This window comes from Gambusia affinis, linkage group LG14 (assembly GCF_019740435.1).
Source record: "Gambusia affinis linkage group LG14, SWU_Gaff_1.0, whole genome shotgun sequence".
NCBI classification, from domain to species: Eukaryota; Metazoa; Chordata; class Actinopteri; order Cyprinodontiformes; family Poeciliidae; genus Gambusia; species Gambusia affinis.
In genome coordinates this window covers 17,855,325-17,873,327 of record NC_057881.1, presented here as the reverse complement: position 1 = coordinate 17,873,327, position 18,003 = coordinate 17,855,325, and the positions used below count along the sequence as shown (strand labels likewise).

The window sequence follows — 18,003 nt, the reverse complement described above, 5'->3', positions numbered from 1 at the left end:
AGATTTTATGGGCAGATAATACATGAGTTAAGCTGTTTTCCTGGTTCCATTGGCAGCTAGCACAAAGTTTAAAAGCTTGGAGGACAGTGCCATCTGCTGGTCAAATGTGAAAGTATCAGTAAATTAACAAAAGTTGGCACAGACGATTTTATTGACGTGTATCTACTCCATTTCTGATTATGTCTACAGTGGAAGTCTGACCACAAGCACTGAACAAACGCATTTGGAAATAAAATAAATTGTGCAGTATTGAATACACCATCTACAAACAGTTGTAGGTGGTGTGTGACTGACAGCTACATTCTGAATATCGTGTCCGAGTTCCTTTTTCTAGAAAAAAAAAAAAAAAAATCAAATATGTTTAAAAAAACTATTTTAATGCTCAACACAATAAATATAACACATGTTCCAGTTTTTAAGGTACATTTGTTTTGATGATAATCAAGTTTTTGAAGAGTTTATGTTTTTCTATCCAAATGGATTCAGAAAATTAGCCGTAGAAAGATGTCAACAACAAAAAAGGCATTTCTACAGTAGGAAAAATGGGAGCACCGTAGGGTTTAAAAATAAAAAATAAAAAATTAAGATGGAGTGGAGTCATTTGACCTGCAGTTCTGGTCAGAAGTTTACACACCTTCATAATTGGCATGAAAGTCATTATTCTGGACATACAGCTATGTACATGAAAAAAATGTACTTGAAAGCCAGGTCCATGTGAAAAAGAGAAATATTTTAAATAATTTAGCAGTTTCTCCTAAGAAGAGTAGTGGTAAAATATTTAGCTCCAGAGCTTGTTCAAGCTCCCCACACAAGCCATATGGTTTTTCTGCTACTTCCTAAAAAACATCAAACCAACTACTAGTGGAGGTGTATATATAATTATAAAGTTTTGAGATTATTGGGAGTCAATGAAGTTTTTTGTGGTATACTTATTCCACTAAAAGAACATTCAGCCCCTGCTGAGTAGATGAAAACTTCTGAACAGAACTGCTTGTCTTCAATGATTTTAGGTGTTCGAATGGAAAGCCAAATGATTTACCTTTTTTGATATTCTTGGTTTTTAAAAGTCTTACCTCTGATTGAAAACTTGGGCTCAAAAGCAAAACAGTCTGCTTAAAATGTATGACGCAACCAGTTTCACAGTTGTCTTTCACACAAGCATGCTGCTTTAGTTAACCTGAGTGTCTCTTGTGCTTAAGCAACAAGCCACAGTAGTGACGTTACAGTTCGTCATGTTTGTAGGTGAACTCTCTTGAAGATAGGAAACCATCATTGTTCGTGTCCTCTTTGGTGAAGATATCGGCCGCCATGTTCTCATGTAACGTGTCGTTGGGCGGGTAGCCGTACCGCTCAAACTCCTTCCTGAGATATTCTTTCACCTAAAACATACAAACAGTGAGATGTAGGGATTGAACAAAGTAAATACTAAAAAAAAAAATAAAAAAAAAAGATAAATACCAAGTAAAACAAACAATAAAAACTCTGTCTGCAATAATTATGTGGAAAAAAAACTGAGGAAGCCTGAAAGGGACAAACACTTTTTCTTGACTCTGTACAGTCAGCTTATTGCTGAAGAGAAAAATCTTTGTGGTCACCTCATATTTGGAGAGCCTCCAGTCGTCATTGAGGTCCATCTCCTGAAAGGACTCGTGAGACCTCGGACCATTTCTGATTTCAAGCAGTTCCACCAAGAAGGTCAGCGTGCTCTCTGGTGGGATCTTACCTGGTCACAGGTAACATGGCAACCATTCTCACTCCCTACTCGTCATATATTGACACATGTGAAGGTCCCTCAGCGTTACATGTTTACGCGTGGGGTACCCCCTTTGCGTCAGAAATTGACGCGAGGTGTTCAACCCTAAGCCTAACTGTAACCTTTACCCTAAACCTAACCAAATCATGGGTTTTGCACGCTTAGGGAGCGGTTGAGAGAACCCTTCGCGTCAATAATTGACGGAAAACATGCGATGTTGAGGGAACCTTCCCAAATCGTCAACATGTGACGTTGGAGGAACCCTCCCAAATCGTCAATTATTGACGCAAAGGGGGTATTCAACGCGTAAACATGTCAGAAATCGTCCCAAGTCGTCAATATATGACGAGTAGGGAGTGAGAATGTGTTGACAAGTCGGGTTAAAAAATAGTACCATCAAAAGATTACTTCAACAAAACAGTAATTAAGCAGATTTAGTCGTTCAGCCAAGCTTTTGGATGTTTTGACGTCTATAAAACGGATGGTTAGCTTCTACAGGGCGATAGTTTTGGTTAGTGTAGTTTGTGCTTACCAGAGTGAAAGCACAGAACTGTTTGCATGCTCCATGCTGAGTCAAAGCAGACGACTGTCCCACAATAAAGTTTCAGCTTAGCATGAATGTCCTAGAAAACCACGGGAAGTAAGACAAAGAAACATGAACATCACATAGAGAGACTGACTGTGTTCAGCTGCATGCATTGAAGACAGAAGACAAACAAGGCCTCTCTACCTTTCCCTTCCTTCCCATAGGCCAGGGCTGGAGGTATTACCAGTTTCCTCTTCTCTCCTGAACACATGTCCTGCAGGCCTACATCCCACCCTTTTAGTACTTCCCTGATCCCCAACGTGAACCACATTGCGTTCTCATTTTGCCTTCGACTGTTGGGAAAACATAACGAGAGAGAAGCCATTTAAAGGTGTGACCTGTGCCTTCGTTTACAGTTAGCAAGAGGTTGATATTTAAAAATAACCTGTTCACTCTAAGGGTTTCCCACAGACAATCTGCTAAACCTGGTAGTAGAGGAGCTAGGGCAGTCCACCAGCGGCCCTTCATGTTTTTGTGTTAAAAAATGTTAAAAGTTACAAAAATTTGGAGGTGCACGAGCAGCCATCATAATTTGGAGATAATAGCATGTGAAGCCAACAAAATTGGTGCGCACCCCTCACATCCAACTCAATGCGCCGCTTAGCCTGGTGGGGCAGTTGAGGGGCAAGTAAAGCCTGGTGGCCTGCCAGGCTTATAGTATACTGGGGGAAACCCAGAGTCTGCTTAATTAAATCTAGTGATGTTTCATAGTTTTATAAGACAGAACCATTTTATGAAATATTCAGCTATCATGTGGTAAGCAATGCCATGGTTGCCCTTTATAAGGCAATATCCACACAATTGGTTTCCAAACGTAGCAACAATACAGCTCTTATAAATGTTGGGCACTGTCATAATACAATATATTCATTAATATAGTTAGAACAATGAAAATACAAAATTTGTCTTATTTCAATATTGATTTTAATGCACACAATTAAAAATATGTAATATGAAAACGTTCTGATTTTTAAATGATTATTGCACCTAATATTGATCAGGTACTGGCTGAATCTGCTTTTTGTTCTTGCAGTTGTTAAAGTTAACATTTCCAAACAGCCAGGAGAAGGTAAAATGTAGCAGCCTCCTTTCAGCCAGCCAGGTCCATACAAGCATCATCTCTGAAATCTAATCCAAACGTAAAAGTGCATCAGACTGGACTTGCTGCATCTTTTTCTTTATACAATATTAATAACCCCTACTTCTGTAAAAGAATCAGTTCTAGTAAGGTTTTAATCACGTGATGTCAACAATTAGAGAGTTTTGCGCACAAACAATTAAGCTTTTTGAGAAATTTTCGGTTTATGAGTGACAAAAACTTTTTTTTTCGTAAACTGTCACAAAGAAGAGAGGGGATCAGTGTTCTAACTTATGTTACACAACATGCTAAAACAATGCATAATCCACCAAGAAAAAACAGGAAGCTCCCCCCATCCCCTATCTTATTATGTTTAAAATTCTTTAATAAGCAAGGCAAGTCAGTCATGGAAACACGTTGTACCTGGAGTAAAACATGGTCCCGTTCTCAAAGTATCCGTCATGATGCACCAGCAGCATGTCTCCGTACTTGGACCTTCGGTGACAGATGAAGGGCCTTTGCAGAACCTCTATGTCCACCTCGGCTTCGGGCAGCTTCCCGCCGCTGACGGAGGTCAGCATGGAGGAGCCGAAGAAGCTCAGCACGACCAGCAACATACCCACACACCCAACTTCAGGTAAATTTAAAACGAAATCACGCAGAAAACATAAAGTAGCAGCAGCAGCAGCAGCAGCTTCTCCTCTACGTGGCAGTGAGTGACGCTTCAGTGTACGGGCTGCTGCAGGAATCTTTCCTCTGATTGGCTGCTTTCCACAAAGGCCCCGTCCACAACCTTTCCTCTGATTCTAATCGGCAGACCAGCATTACTATTAAGTTTAATTATATTTACACGTATTCATTCATACTTGTTTAGGCCGATGCAAGAACAAAATGTTTTTCTTTTGTTTTTGCTATATTATAGCTACCGTAAGAACAACAACAAAAAATCCGTGACTTTTTATGGATCTGAGCACATGGACAAAAGTACAATTTCTTGTTTAAGGTAGTACTGCTAACATAAACATAAAGCAGGGAAATGATTAGCTTAAAAAAAAAAGAAAAAAGAAAAAATCAAAGTTGGAGTCAGACTTCATTAAAATATGTCCACCTACACATTTGTGGCTCAGTTTTATGTTTTATTTTACTATTTTATAAGTAGAAATCTTTGCAAAGGCATTTTTTTCCCCCAAAAAAAACAAAATGACTTACCAGTGAGTGATTTAAAAAAATATTTCACCTCCCCTCACCAACTTCAAATTATTCCTGGATCCTTGTCCAACCTCATTTGTTACACTTGAAGTTGCTTTAAACTTTCAAATGAATCCACCTCTGGCCAGTTAAATTAAAAGCTTTTTCCATATCTGTGACACTTAAGTCAACGAAGTGTGTTTGGAAATATTCACTCTAATAGTTTGTCAATTTAAAATGCATGTTTCTGACTGTTGAAAATAATGAGGGCAGCTAAGGGAAATCAATAAACCCCACACACAGTTTACAGTACAACATGTACTGTTTGTTCAGACTTTGTCTCTGGACCAAAGTACGCCATGGATCTTGAATAACATTCTGCTGGATTTTCCTCATCATTTTTCCTGCTGACATAAATCTGAAAAAAGTTATATTTTTTCACAAAAATGTCAACTACACATAAAGTGCTGCTTTAAAAATGTCCAAAGAGGTTGAAAAAAAAGTATATAAAAAACACAAGTTATTTAAAATCATCCAATGCCACAAATTTCAGTTCCAAAAGATCAATCTTGTTTTTTTTTGTTTCGATTTTAATCAGATTTAATGCATGAGATGCACCACATCACAGAAAAATGTAGTAACATTTAGTTACAAATAGTATTCAACAATCATCCACAAAGAGGTTTTCTGGAGAGCAGTTTTATTTTTTATTAATTACACAGATTTATTTCATGACTGCCGACACAAGTTAAATTGGACAGAAGATTCAAATGATTTTCCCTGCTTCTACAGACAAAGGCAGTGCTTTTTACAGACGAAAGCAAATGTCAGTGAGCACACATAGTCATTCCACTTATAGTGTGTGTACATGTTGGTGTGTCCACATTGTTCATTTTCTCCTGCGTTATCTGGTTGTCCTCCGTCCCAATAGAGAAAATCCATTTTGGACCCATCTGACCACATCCAGGATCCTTCCTTGTGGATATCGGTGAGTCCAATCCAGGTGAAGGCCTGAGTGGGATCGAAGCTCTTGATCATGGAATTGACAAAATTCTGTTCCTCCAGACTGTGGATGGACACCAGGTTGCTGTCTATGGACAGACAGTGGAGCTCCGCATCAGCCCAGGTCATCTTTGTGGCGATGTACTTGTAGCAGCGACCGTTGAAGTTGTACCAGAATTCTGGACAATGGTTTGTTGCTAGCACAAGTTCGTTCCCGTTGGAGGGAGACATGGCAACCAGAGCCAGACCCAACAAGACGACCAACAACATGTTGGCGTTAGGAGACAAAAGAATGTACCAAAAAATGTTGATGGCTTCCTGAACTTCACTGATGGATGTTATGAAGTCATCCGCCTCTTGTCAAGTTCTGATCCATCCCACAGAGAGGCGTCTGCTCGATTGGTGAGTTTCATTGGTCAAATGAATTTAGCAAATGAAAAAAAAGAAAAAAATTAGATAATCATTAATTTAACATTTCCCTACAACCTCAAAGGGTTGTATCACCCTAAAGCTGATATTTAATCTTTTTAACTAAAAAGAAAGTTTTTCTCCAGCAGCATGTAATTTGTTGATTGTTTTCTTATTCTGTACTTTCAGTAGTTATTCACATTTCTAAACACTAAAGTAAAAGAAATCATGTCATAGTTGTTACTTTATCTTGTCCTGAAAGCACACAGCATTGCAGGTGATTTATTTTGTTTTTTTTCCATGACCACAAGATTACAGGGGCAGCATTCTGTGTTTTCCAGGCACATAGTGCCATTTTATAGCATCGTCAAGTAACGATGTTACCTTCAGTTGCTATAAAAATGCTACTTATATCAAATATGACTTCAAAGAAAGTCTACTTCCTGATTTGATCCTTGAAATCGGGCTCTTTAAAATCATCTAGTGTTTTGAGATTTCACCATCAGGAAGTCATCACAACATTGCTCCTTTTTTAACCTTTTTACCAAAAAAATAAATAGCATTCAACAATCATTCAAACAAGGTTTCTGGAACGCGGCTTTATTTTTTCTTAATCATGCACCTTTATTTCATGGCTGCAGAAACAAGTTAAGTTGGACAGCAGATTCAGATGTTTTTCTGCATTGCTACTGACAAGCCCTGCGCATTCCACAGAGAAAAGACAATGATTCAGAGCACACGTTGTCGTCCCACTTATAGTGTGGGTTCATGTTGGTATGTGTACAGTGTTCACAGGCTTCTCTGCTAACTGGTTGTCCTCCGTCCCAATAAAGAAAATCCACTTTGGACCCATCTGACCACGGCCAGGATCCTTCCTTGTGGAGGTCAGAGTACAATCCAGGTGAATGCCTGAGTGGGATCAAAGGTCTTGATCATGGATTTGACATAGTTTTGTTCCTCCAGACTGTGGACTGGCACCAGATTGCTGCCCACAGAAACACAGTGGATCTCCGTATCAGCCCAGGTCATCTTTGTGTCAACATATTGGTAGCAGGTTCCGTTGAAGATGTACCAGGATTCCGGACCGCTGTTGTTCATTCCCCTTTGAAGGAGAGACAGCAGCCAGAGCCGGACCCAACAAGCAGATCAACAACATATCGGGGCTAGAAGACAAAACAATGTATCTTGGTGTTGATGTCTTGTTGAACTTCACTAACGGGTGTTATGAACTCATCTGCCTCTTGTCATGTTCTCATAGACCCCACAGAGAGAGGCGTCTGCTCAATTAGTGATTTTTGTTGGTTGATTTGGATCAAATGAGAAAAGAAAATTGTTAACTTCCACTGCAGGTGAATCAGCCTGAACTTGATACTTGCTCTTTTTCTGTATAGTTTAACATCAGTTTTGTCACCGTTTTGTAGTCCGCAGCACACTAAAAATGTTTTTTCTTTGAACCAGCTTAACATAGTACTCTAATTTGCTCAAGTTACTTTAATTCTAATGTAATAAAATGATCTGTAATAAATTAGAGTATTTTGTTCAAATGGTTGAAAGAAAGTTTCTTTTATCGTTGCATGCAATTATTATCCTTCTGCACTTTGTTATTCATAATTTACAGTTTTTCTTGATTGCTTTTATGAGGTCGTCGACTCAAAACTACACATTTTCAAGTCAGTTAACACAAAGTGATCATACGTACAGCAAAAGTGTTTGCAAAAGGCTCGCATGTCAAAACATTTAGAAACTGAAACAAAACTTGCAACTAATTGCACAAACTCTTCCAATCAATCATTACAAAATGAACCACAAAATACAGCACTTATCACTCTAGCCCATTAAATTGCTTTCAAGGAAGTGTTACTTGTTATCTTTCTACACTGGCTGTATCAAGTTGTCCTTTCTGCAAAGAACTAGATCCAGAATCAGATATAGTTTGATCCAAATTGTGTTTATTGCGTCTTAAAAGGTGCCACATCTGCAAGGTTCTTTACCAGTAAGGATCAAATTCATATGAGACTGCATATCAATTGTGGGATGTTTATTTTACTGTGATTCTTTTTTTTTTTTCTTAATATGTTATTCTCAGATTTTACTTTGGTTTGCATTTGCAGTACTTTCTGTAATATTCACAGTTTGACAACAAATCAGTAAAGTTATGCCTCAAAGCATTTCTGATTCTGGATCAAATTCTTTTCAAGAAGGACATCTTGGCACAACGTAGAAAGATAATAACTGGTACTCGCATGGAAGTGATGTAATGGGCAATCAGAGCTTTTCCATGAGAAAAAAAAAACACAAACAGTAACTATGAACATTTATCCACCTTCACCGGGCCTGTGGGAGAGAGTTGTGAATAAAGAGATGGAGGCTGGGCCAAGCAAAGTAAAAAATAAGGACGTGAGATCATGATTATTTACAGTTGGGATTCTCATAGCTAAAGCCGGTGAAACATCTATGAATGGAACATTAAGCACAGAAACAGCAAAATGTTTACATGAAATAACACCAATGAAGTGGTTTGGGGTGATGCTTTTACCTTCTCACATATTTGTTGTTATCCTTTACACCTATTCATATTTATTTAATAATTAATTTTTTAATATCACCAGGATGACAGACATTTGGACAAAATGGTAAAGAGCATTATTTTTCGCTCCATTTAAGTATTCTCAATAAACCAGTTGCAGAATGAATTACTGGACTTAGTCTTTGTTGCCAGTGAGGAAGAGGACTGTGTTCCTGTGCTGCAGGGATCTTTCTTTTGAACGAGAAAAGCAACAAGTGCAGGAATATTTACAGGAATATCTGCAGGAAGCTGCTGCAGATCTTCTCCTTCCGGTTGGCTGCTTTCCACATGTGAAGATCAAGTCTTTATTGATGTAATTATTGTATCAAATGCACACTTACATTCATACATCATGCTGCTTCAGTAACCGTATGTTATTCTTATGTTTTTGCTAAAGGACATTCGTGTTTTCCTGTCGGATTGTTTGCAATTTCTCTGCTAGAGGGGACACAATATGGCTACAGCTTTGAACAGATAAAGCAGTCTGCTGTGCACTTATACACATTTGCATGCAATATCACAACATTGCAATTAATAAACACGCGTTTTGTTATACATTGCACAGGAGTAAGAACATTCAGGCGCCTTAGATTTGCATACTACAATACAATACAACCCTTTTCTAATGTCTTGTAGGAAAGAGCACATAGCTTATTTCTGCATTAACAGTCAGCACGTCTTAAACAGTGTAAGTATTTGACATGTTAAAATCATTACATCCTTAAAATGTTCACCCCCCCCCTCCATCTCTAATGATTTTCTAACAGTGCTGCAGCCCATGGAGCTGTTCTCAGAGGCATGTTCAAGACCAAACCTTAAGGTGTGGAGAGTACTACTACAGTTGAAAAAAAGAAAACATTCTTCCATGACTTTTCATGCCTCGGAGCGGGCACATCAGCTTCGCTTTAGTGCAGTCTTTCAGCGCATCACTTGTTGGTTTCAAAGTTTCGATACTCCAGAGGGAATCTGAAGTACAATTTCGTCATTCAGGGAGGCCTTCTGTATTCAGGTGAAGTACTTGCAGCCGGTAGAATCAATGAGGCAAGACTCAGTGCATTTAAGCTGGCCAGAGGACCTGCAAAAAAAAACATAGAGAGTGGTTAAAAATGAATGAAATGTGCCGTTTGCTAATCAGGGCTAACTTAAAGAAGTCGGGGAGTTCCGATAAAAATACATGAAAACATGTCTACATCTGCATCTGCAGCTCAGTTTTCTTGTTAAATATAATTTAGCAATATTCCACCTTTAAAAAATGCTGCATTATACAATCTGTGATGTATTAAGATATTTTAACTCCCTCACTATCCTCAGTTTTTTCTTGGGTCCTCATTTTGTAGTTATCTCTTGACGTAGCTCTATATGTAGCTTCACTTCCCCTGAGCTTAATATATCCTGAGAGGTCCATACTAAGGAAAAGCAGCTCCACAGCATTATGCTGCCACTACCTCTTTTGATTCACTCCACAATTGTGCACTACTTTCTGTTGGACTTTGTCAGAAAATTCCAATAAAATACACTGGAATTTGGGATCGTAACGTGGCACGACTGGAAAGAAAATTTAAGGCGTATGAATTGTTTAGCAAGGAGCCATATTTAACAACAACTTTCCTTTTATCGTATTGTCTTAAAATCTGTAACGAGAGTTGCTGTAATTAAAAAAAATAACCCAGTAAAATACATGTGTGCATGCTCTGAGAATCAGTTAGCGTACCCGGGAAGATAGGATTTGCAAATCTGGTAACCAAAATCTTTCCCGTCGCACTCTTCTATACCCTCATGTCGGTATCCATCTCCACAGTAGGCCCACTTACAATCTGCGGGGAGGGGGCAAGAAAAAATGTGAGAATGCAACGGAGCAGGAGAAAGAAGACGTTACTAATTTCTTTGGCACAGCGACCCGTGTTCGGTGATGCCAGCAAAGCATTTTCCTGCTAATTTAATTGGATAGAGGCAGAGCGCAGTGAGAGGCTGGCAGGGAAAGGGAAGGGCGAGGGATTAATAAAAGATCAAGGAAAGTCTTTTAGACTGCGCCACTTGAGCACAGGATCCAGTGACATGCTGTGGTTTTGCTCTGCAGCATGCTTCTATTTTTCCTGTGGCAAAACTCGAGACTAGTTTATAGTAAAACTGCTGCATAATATGATGAACTGAAACTGAGAATATAATCTGAGCGTTTTACTTACTGAGACAAGCGTCTGTGACGACCTGGTTTCCGTCGTCACACTCCTCCCCGTGCTGGACCTGCACCGTCCCGTCCCCACACACACCTACTCTCTCTGGGACGGTCTCCGTGGACTGGAATGGCTGAAAGGGCTGCAGGGACAGAGAATATAAACGGTGTCCAGGTGTTGCTATGTAGACTAAAAGAATGCTAGCATGAGATCATTTAGAGACTAAGCATATCATGCTTTCAAGCTGAAGATCAGTTCATGTTCGAATGCACAGTGCTTCACAGAAGTATTGCCACTTACCACATTGCATTTGATTGAGATTTCATGTGCTAGACCGGGGGTCTGCAGCCTTCACAGCGCAAAGAGCCATTTTTGCCCTCGGTGAGGCTAAAAGCCTGGTTTAGATTTGCACATGTAACATGAGCTTTTGAATAAGACATTTTTGATGAATATCTGCAGTTGACATTTTATTTCTATTCTCAGGTTTTAAAATGACATAAAAACCGACACTTGCAAACAGAAGATGGATACGATGTCTTCTTTAGGGTGTCAATATTTGTGGAAACTTATGTAGAAAGAAAAAAAAAGTACATGGATTTCAAGTAATGGCAGGATAAATTGCATGTTTTTGCAAATGCAAAGATGTAACGTACACTTTTGTAAATTAAAAATTTAAATAAAAATGGATTATATGTAATTAAATTTAAATTAAATTTTTGCAATTAAAGGTGTTATTATTGTGTCCTAATTCAAAACCATTGGGTTTCTTATCAACCTAGCTAGAGCTACATGCGGATCTGGAGCCGCAGGTTCCAGGCCCCTTTGCTAGACAAACCAAAAGTACATAACATTCAAGTAGAAGGAAATTAAGGACAACAATCATGAATGTCCAGCTAGGCACGCCATGGAATCGAAGTATATTCACGTGTTACCATGGCCCAGTCAAAGTTCAGCATTCATATCTAATTGAGAATCTGTGCTGCTTTGCTTTATTCCCTTCTTTTGCAAGACATTATAATACCAAAAGTACACCTTTGAATCTAACTACCTGTATGGGGCTCCAGCCGTCTTTATCCTTGTAGTAAAGCATCCGCTTATCTTTCCTTAGTACGATTACGTTTTCGACATGAAGGCGAGACATCTCCTCCTCACTGTTCACCACAAATATCTGCATAAAGAACCGAAGAACACTCACAAACTTAGTGGCTGCACTAACTGTACGATTTCAATTTGCACTGTCAACACCCAGAGTCTCACGGCAGTGAGTTTATTGCCGCCCCGTCGCGTTGTGTAGTAGTTTCCAAAGGGGGCGTTATTTGATCCAATTACAGTATCACAGTCGCAGTGGCCTGGCGGGCCCGGGAGGCCCTTCTCTCCTTTCTCCCCCACCAAGTACAGACCTGCAAAAAGGGTGCATGGATAATGCACGCAGGGGTCAAAACAATATATAGAGGTTGGAACAGAGGTGTGTGTGCGTGTGTGTGAGCTGGTTACAGTACCTGATGCTGGAGGCCCAGGTGGGCCAGGGAGGCCATTGGGACCTGCAGGCCCTGGGGGTCCCATGAAGCCTGGGGCCCCTGAATGTCCTTTGATACCCTGCACAAATTCAACAGCAGGCCAACCGTAAACACAAACAGAGAACTGTCACTTTTATCACATTGTTTAGTACAAATGGAGTCACACAAATAGTGCAAGATTTCTTTACCTGTTTGCCTCTTTTCCCTGGTCTCCCAGTTGGTCCTCTCTTCCCAGAAACACCTGGCTCTCCCTTTGGGCCCGCCTCACCCTGAGAGAAGACCATACTTCAGGGTTCCGGCTAATTTTTAATGTGAAAATTCCTAAGTTTCTTCAATACCTTCTGTCCAAGCATCCCAGGCAAACCAATTGAACCCTTGACAGAGAGAAATAGTTATGAAAAATAAATATTACTTCAGCAATTTAAATCAACTGTCTTGCATCAGACTTTCTTGATCTGGAACTTTTAGCTAAGTGGAGAATCTGCTTATAGTGTAGCTGTTTAGGTCCACTGGAACGCAGTATAAGCAAATTATCATAGAACCAAAGAGAAGTACTAAATGCAAAGATACAATAGTTTCCAGGTGACTTCAGGACCTGCAGGGTAAACAAACAGACCTTGTCCCCTTTTGGTCCTCCAGAGCCACGGTCGCCTCGGTCCCCCTTGTTGAAAACAAAAGATTGAAATGTGTCAAAATTCAATTAAAAACAGAGAGCAGCAAGCATTTGCTGGAACTTCCTCCATCAGCAGGTCAGTCCTTGACATCATTCTGATGCATAAATGTAAGTACAGTAGGTAGGCTATAAATCACTCCACTGCCAGGAGGATCCCCCATTCGGTGAGACATTATTGGTTCTTTTCACATTTCCAACTTCTTTTGGAAACGGTTTGGCAGGAAGAACATCTGCCTCTAAGCTTACCTTGTCACCTTTGTAACCAGGTAAACCCTGAAAAGACAAGCAGAGAGTGTTAAGGCTGGCCTTGAATCTACCTGGCTGTTTTCATAATGGCAAGATCTCTCTGACCTTTGTTCCCGGTGGACCTCGCAGCCCTGGTAAACCCATGAGTCCTGAGTCTCCCTTTTCTCCCTTACAACCAATAAAAAAAAATCAATCATTTCCAATGTACAGATGTCTATGACACATATTTCTCTAGTGTGGCATTGTAGATAGGTGTACCATAGTACATAGTGATATATTTGTACCTTCTGGCACTTACTTTGGGTCCTTGTGGTCCAGGAAATCCTGGAAATCCTGGAGTCCCTGGAGGACCGGGAGCGCCAGGACGGCCCTGCAGGAAAAGAAAGTGCCAGTTAGAATTACCGATGTATACACTCATGTTTTTTTTTTTTTCACTATTTCTTGTCATATTACAACCAAAAACAACACCACTGCCATGACACTGTGTGGCAGAATCATGCAGCATGCTTTTCTGCAGCAAAAACAAAGACGCTGGCCAGAACTGGGAAGAAGATGGGTGGAGCTAGATGCGGTAAAATCTGGAAGAAATCTGTTCAGACTTGTATTATTAAAAAGTCTGGATGGAAAACCTTAAAAATGAGGAGCAGAAATAAAGCCCTAATTAGTCCCACTCTGCAGCTCTCCGCAAGCTGAACAGAAGAGAAGAATCCTCACATCTTGTTTACACCTGAACTGCATTCCGGAGCTGCAGCCCCTGCTTTCGTTCGGCAGGCCGTGTGTGAGGCTGCGGCGTCTACAGGCACAGTGGACCTCCTGTGTGATTTATCATGGAAAGCAAAAGCACTTAGGAAGATTAAAATGCACAAGGAGAGTGCTGGTGGAGGGGCTTGATCAGCAGGACTTGGGTTCAGTCGTGGAGGTGAATGGGACCAAGCCAAGGAGAGCTGGAGAGTAAGGGAAAATGAGCAAGGGACCGAAGGATGCCCTGGGAGATCAACCCAGTGCTCACTGCTGAGACTGATGTTGCATGGCCCATTTAGTAACAGGAGAAGAATTCCGGGGGTATTGATACACAAATTGGATTATAGAAAGAGAATGCTTGGAGGAAGCTAGAGAGGGGTATGAAGGGATACATGCAGTAGAGAAGCCGCTCACCCTTGCCCCCGGACGTCCAATTTCTCCCTGGAGGACGACAAATGGAAGCAGACGACGAAGAAGAAGAAGAAGAGATGTCATTAGAGCGCAGGTGAACGCAAGGACAAATTCCTTCAGCAGAAAACTGAATTAGGGGCATAATTCTCAAGGAGAACACACACCTTTCTCCCTTTTGGTCCCCTTATACCAGGCAATCCAATTTCACCCTGAAAAATGACACAAAACATTTTTATCCAGCTTGTGTGACCTACACTGAGGACAATACATTTGCATGATCAATAGTAAAAAGTTTATCAAAATTTCTGTCTATGCTTGCTTAACAATGTTTCCATCTACTGCCTTAAATGTCTGTAGCTATCCAATGCAACATGATTTAATCAAAACCTAATGCACAGGGCCTGGCAAAGCCATTTACACCCTTTGACCCTTTCTATACAGTATGTTGCCCAAAATAAATCATCCCATCAACATGATGCCGACAGCACTATGTTTCTGCTACTGCAAATTAAAGACTAATGCAGAAAATTACAGTAGGGTTAAGTTTCAACCTTCATCCCAAGAACTGGAATGGCACAACTGGAAACCAATAAAGATAAGGACATCCACCTGAACTAGACATGTGGAAGAAAGTGTTCTGGTCACAAGGAACCAGAGTTGAAAGTTTTGGCCTGCAAATTAACACTTCAAACCATACTGCATGCACCATCCTAGTGGTGACACATGGAGGGACCAGCATCAAGTTGTGGTGATACATGTTTTTTCCAAAAGTGCACCGATTGCAGTTTTCTGGTCAGTCTTTAAAGAGCCTAACCTTCCGATTCTGATTTGGACTGATACAGATTTTTTGTAAGTGACTGACACTGTCAGATGTTATAAGGTTGCAATACACCTTCTATGTTCCAATCTTATTTTACTGAAAAAGACTGAACTATGCTCATGGCACAAACTTTTTACCTGCACATGAGGTAGTGCTCTCAAATATAAATGAAATGTTTACATGTGACCCGGCAGGTGGCTCTGTCACTCAGCCCTCTCTCAAGGCAGAGATTTTCAGATCCATGGATAAGATCATTTTGACATTTGAGTATCGGCTGATCACCTAAAGCTAAAGAATTCAGGGCTAATCAATCAGTGAACCCCTAGTATCTACAGAAAAACATTGAAGTTTGTGGCTACATTGGGAAGAGTTCAAAAGACAAATATGTTTACAAAGCACTGTAAATGTAAAATATTGAGGTGAGTCCTTACCTGAGGTCCTGGAGGTCCTGGGGGTCCTGGTGAACACTCTGGAGTTACATGCGTATCATCTGTCCCTTCACCTCCGAAAACGGTTGGTTCCAATAAGCTCAGTGTGTCCTTCATTTCACCAATCATGTTAACACATAAATAAAAACAACACCTCCTCAATGAGTGGACATCAGTGGGAATAGACGCACAGGCCGACGAGGAGAGGGTGCGGTACACAAACGTACAGGCGTGCCCCTCTTCCAAAGCCGAGGAGGAGGAGGGAAGAGCGGCGGTGGAGGAGGCGACATGAGACAACAGGGGTCAAACCTCAACGCCTCATCCAGGAACCTGAGGGCTGGGACGACGCCCCTCTGCATCGCTGCGGCGAAACACTCATGTTACATGGTCTACCGTTACATAACATCTGGGCCTGTTTCCGTTCAGCAACACACACTCACAGCTGATATCTTACCTGAGCGAGGCGACAGCATGCCGTCCAGGTAGGAGTGATGGGATAAGGCCCAAGCGGGACACAGAAGAATGGGAAGGGACAATGCAATTTTCATCAGCTCCATGCTGCCTGTTTGCTGTCCCTGAAATGAACACAACACAAGCTCTCCTAATCACACGCGCTAATCCTGCAGTCCCCTGGCAGCTGTCACTTTTCCTTTTTCCTCCCTTCAGAGCCCCCCACCCCATCCACCCAACCCACCCTCTGCAGGCTGTCACTGCTGCTCTATAAACTTGTTGTAAGCCCTTCACTGCAGCAGATGCAGCCACCGCTGTAATTCCAGCCGTGCACATATGCCCTCTGTGCCAGAATTAGACTAGAGAAGAAAGAGGGGGTGTATCACTAGCATACAGTATACACGCGCGCACACACACACACACACACACACACACACACATAAGTACTGCAACAGTAGTAATGCTGTAGTGGGTCCATTCAAACACAGTGTTAGAGTGAACACACATTTCAGCATTGTTGATCAGTGCAGGGATGTGATTAACCGGTTTAATGTTCTCCTGCTTTGTATAAGCGCTACAGCCCGTCCAGTAGATGAACCAACATTAGAAAAGTGGCATCAACAGGCTCTCTCCTACCTTGCACTTGAATCTGATTGTGTGGCACCTGCAGACACGCTGTCTGACGCTCCTCTCACCTTAAAGAAATGAAGCGCGCTGAGCAGACGAGGCTTCGCTGACATTCACCGTGCAAAATTTGCAACCCTGATCAATCGGTTCCTACTTATCGACCTCCTCCTTCTCTCCGCCAGTTAATAATTTTTACAGGAATGCAGTTTTTTTAAATCCCTCTTCTCCCTCCTCCTCCTCCTCCTCCTCTTCCCCCTCCTCTTCTTTCTCCTTATATGGCGCTGAAATGCCCAGCAGAAACCACAGAGCAGCGGTGCCTCAGTCCCACTGGATCGACTGGATCTGTTGTATCTGTTGTGTCATCCGGATCGACTTCAGATTCGCTAGGACGGATCTGACACTCTGACACTTCTAAGGAGCGTCTGCACGCTGGTCTGGCGCGATTTGTTAACGGTCTCTTATTAGAATAATGGCGCCCTCTTCTGGGTACTTCGCAGTAAGACATAAAATCTATATTTACATGTAACGCTTCACACACGAGGTACAAAACTCCTACTGGGCCAAATTAGAACAACTAACCAACTAACTAACTAACTAAGCTATTTAAGACTAAATAGAAATGCACAAATAAAGTCTGTAAAAAAACTAAAAATAAACAACAACAAAAAAATTTCAGTTTTTCCTGAAGCATATGAAACAAATATACTTGCAGATCGCAAATTGTGGTTTTGAATATTACATGTTAAAAACGTATATATTCATTTCATAAGACTGCACAGAGGTGAATGTGTGAATTGTTTGTCACAGTTCTAGTTGTTTCAAACATTTTAGATATGTGCACATTTAGGCAGGACATTTTCTGAACCCAATTTCCGACTTATTCAGAGCAACACACATGTCTCACTCCAATAGCATGTTCACTTATGGTGGTGGTTCCAAAAGCTGATGAGACAGGACCCTTTTTAGTCTTGAGAGGTGTTGGATCTGGAATTTTTCAATACAATTTACCAACAATGGTGATTTATGCAAATCACATGCTGTGCGTTTTGAAATATATGAAAGAAAAACATTGTTTAAAAATGGCTAATGGCAATGTACTCACTGTTGATGCCATCTCCGTTTTCTCCATACCCCTGTTTGAATCCCTCATTAGAAATCCTTGTTTCCCTGCAAGGAGCATGGGACATAAGAGTTTTCCTCAGTTTTTTCTGATTTGTTTTGTTTGGGGGAAATTCTTGTCAACTGTCAACTTATATTCATACAATCATTATGGTGCTGGTGGTTTTGTTAAAACAATTATTTGCTGACATAAGAAATGTACTTATGCTAAAGGTTGGG

General features: G+C 40.8%; 3 protein-coding genes across 6 annotated transcripts; all 3 read right to left on the bottom strand.

The window, feature by feature from the left end:
- Positions 1-133: 133 nt before the first annotated feature.
- LOC122843237 (peptidyl-prolyl cis-trans isomerase FKBP14-like) lies at positions 134-4,846 on the bottom strand. Its single transcript, XM_044137844.1, has 4 exons — positions 3,841-4,846; positions 2,484-2,632; positions 1,596-1,723; positions 134-1,379 (listed from the first exon to the last, which is right to left on the bottom strand). Exons 1-4 carry the CDS (start codon positions 4,032-4,034, stop codon positions 1,221-1,223), a joined length of 630 nt encoding a protein of 209 aa, XP_043993779.1. The 5' UTR covers positions 4,035-4,846; the 3' UTR covers positions 134-1,220.
- Positions 4,847-5,172: 326 nt separating this feature from the next.
- LOC122843238 (lactose-binding lectin l-2-like) lies at positions 5,173-5,951 on the bottom strand. Its single transcript, XM_044137845.1, has one exon. The coding sequence runs from the start codon at positions 5,875-5,877 to the stop codon at positions 5,392-5,394; it is 486 nt and encodes a 161-aa protein (XP_043993780.1). The 5' UTR covers positions 5,878-5,951; the 3' UTR covers positions 5,173-5,391.
- A 2,921-nt stretch (positions 5,952-8,872) lies between these two features.
- LOC122843235 (acetylcholinesterase collagenic tail peptide-like) lies at positions 8,873-17,100 on the bottom strand. 4 transcript variants are annotated; one of them, XM_044137836.1, is made up of 18 exons: positions 16,675-17,100; positions 16,043-16,163; positions 15,816-15,949; positions 15,592-15,699; positions 14,505-14,549; positions 14,344-14,370; positions 13,487-13,558; positions 13,294-13,356; positions 13,189-13,215; positions 12,886-12,930; positions 12,608-12,643; positions 12,458-12,538; positions 12,252-12,348; positions 12,010-12,152; positions 11,801-11,920; positions 10,765-10,894; positions 10,293-10,395; positions 8,873-9,656 (listed from the first exon to the last, which is right to left on the bottom strand). In XM_044137836.1, exons 2-18 carry the CDS (start codon positions 16,143-16,145, stop codon positions 9,587-9,589), a joined length of 1,404 nt encoding a protein of 467 aa, XP_043993771.1. In that variant the 5' UTR covers positions 16,146-16,163; positions 16,675-17,100; the 3' UTR covers positions 8,873-9,586. The 4 variants fall into 4 exon arrangements, with proteins under 4 accessions (XP_043993771.1, XP_043993769.1, XP_043993770.1 ...); XM_044137834.1 differs by having other exon boundaries at positions 16,734-17,100; XM_044137835.1 differs by having other exon boundaries at positions 14,505-14,553; positions 15,605-15,699; positions 16,734-17,100.
- Between the last annotated feature and the right edge of the window lie 903 nt (positions 17,101-18,003).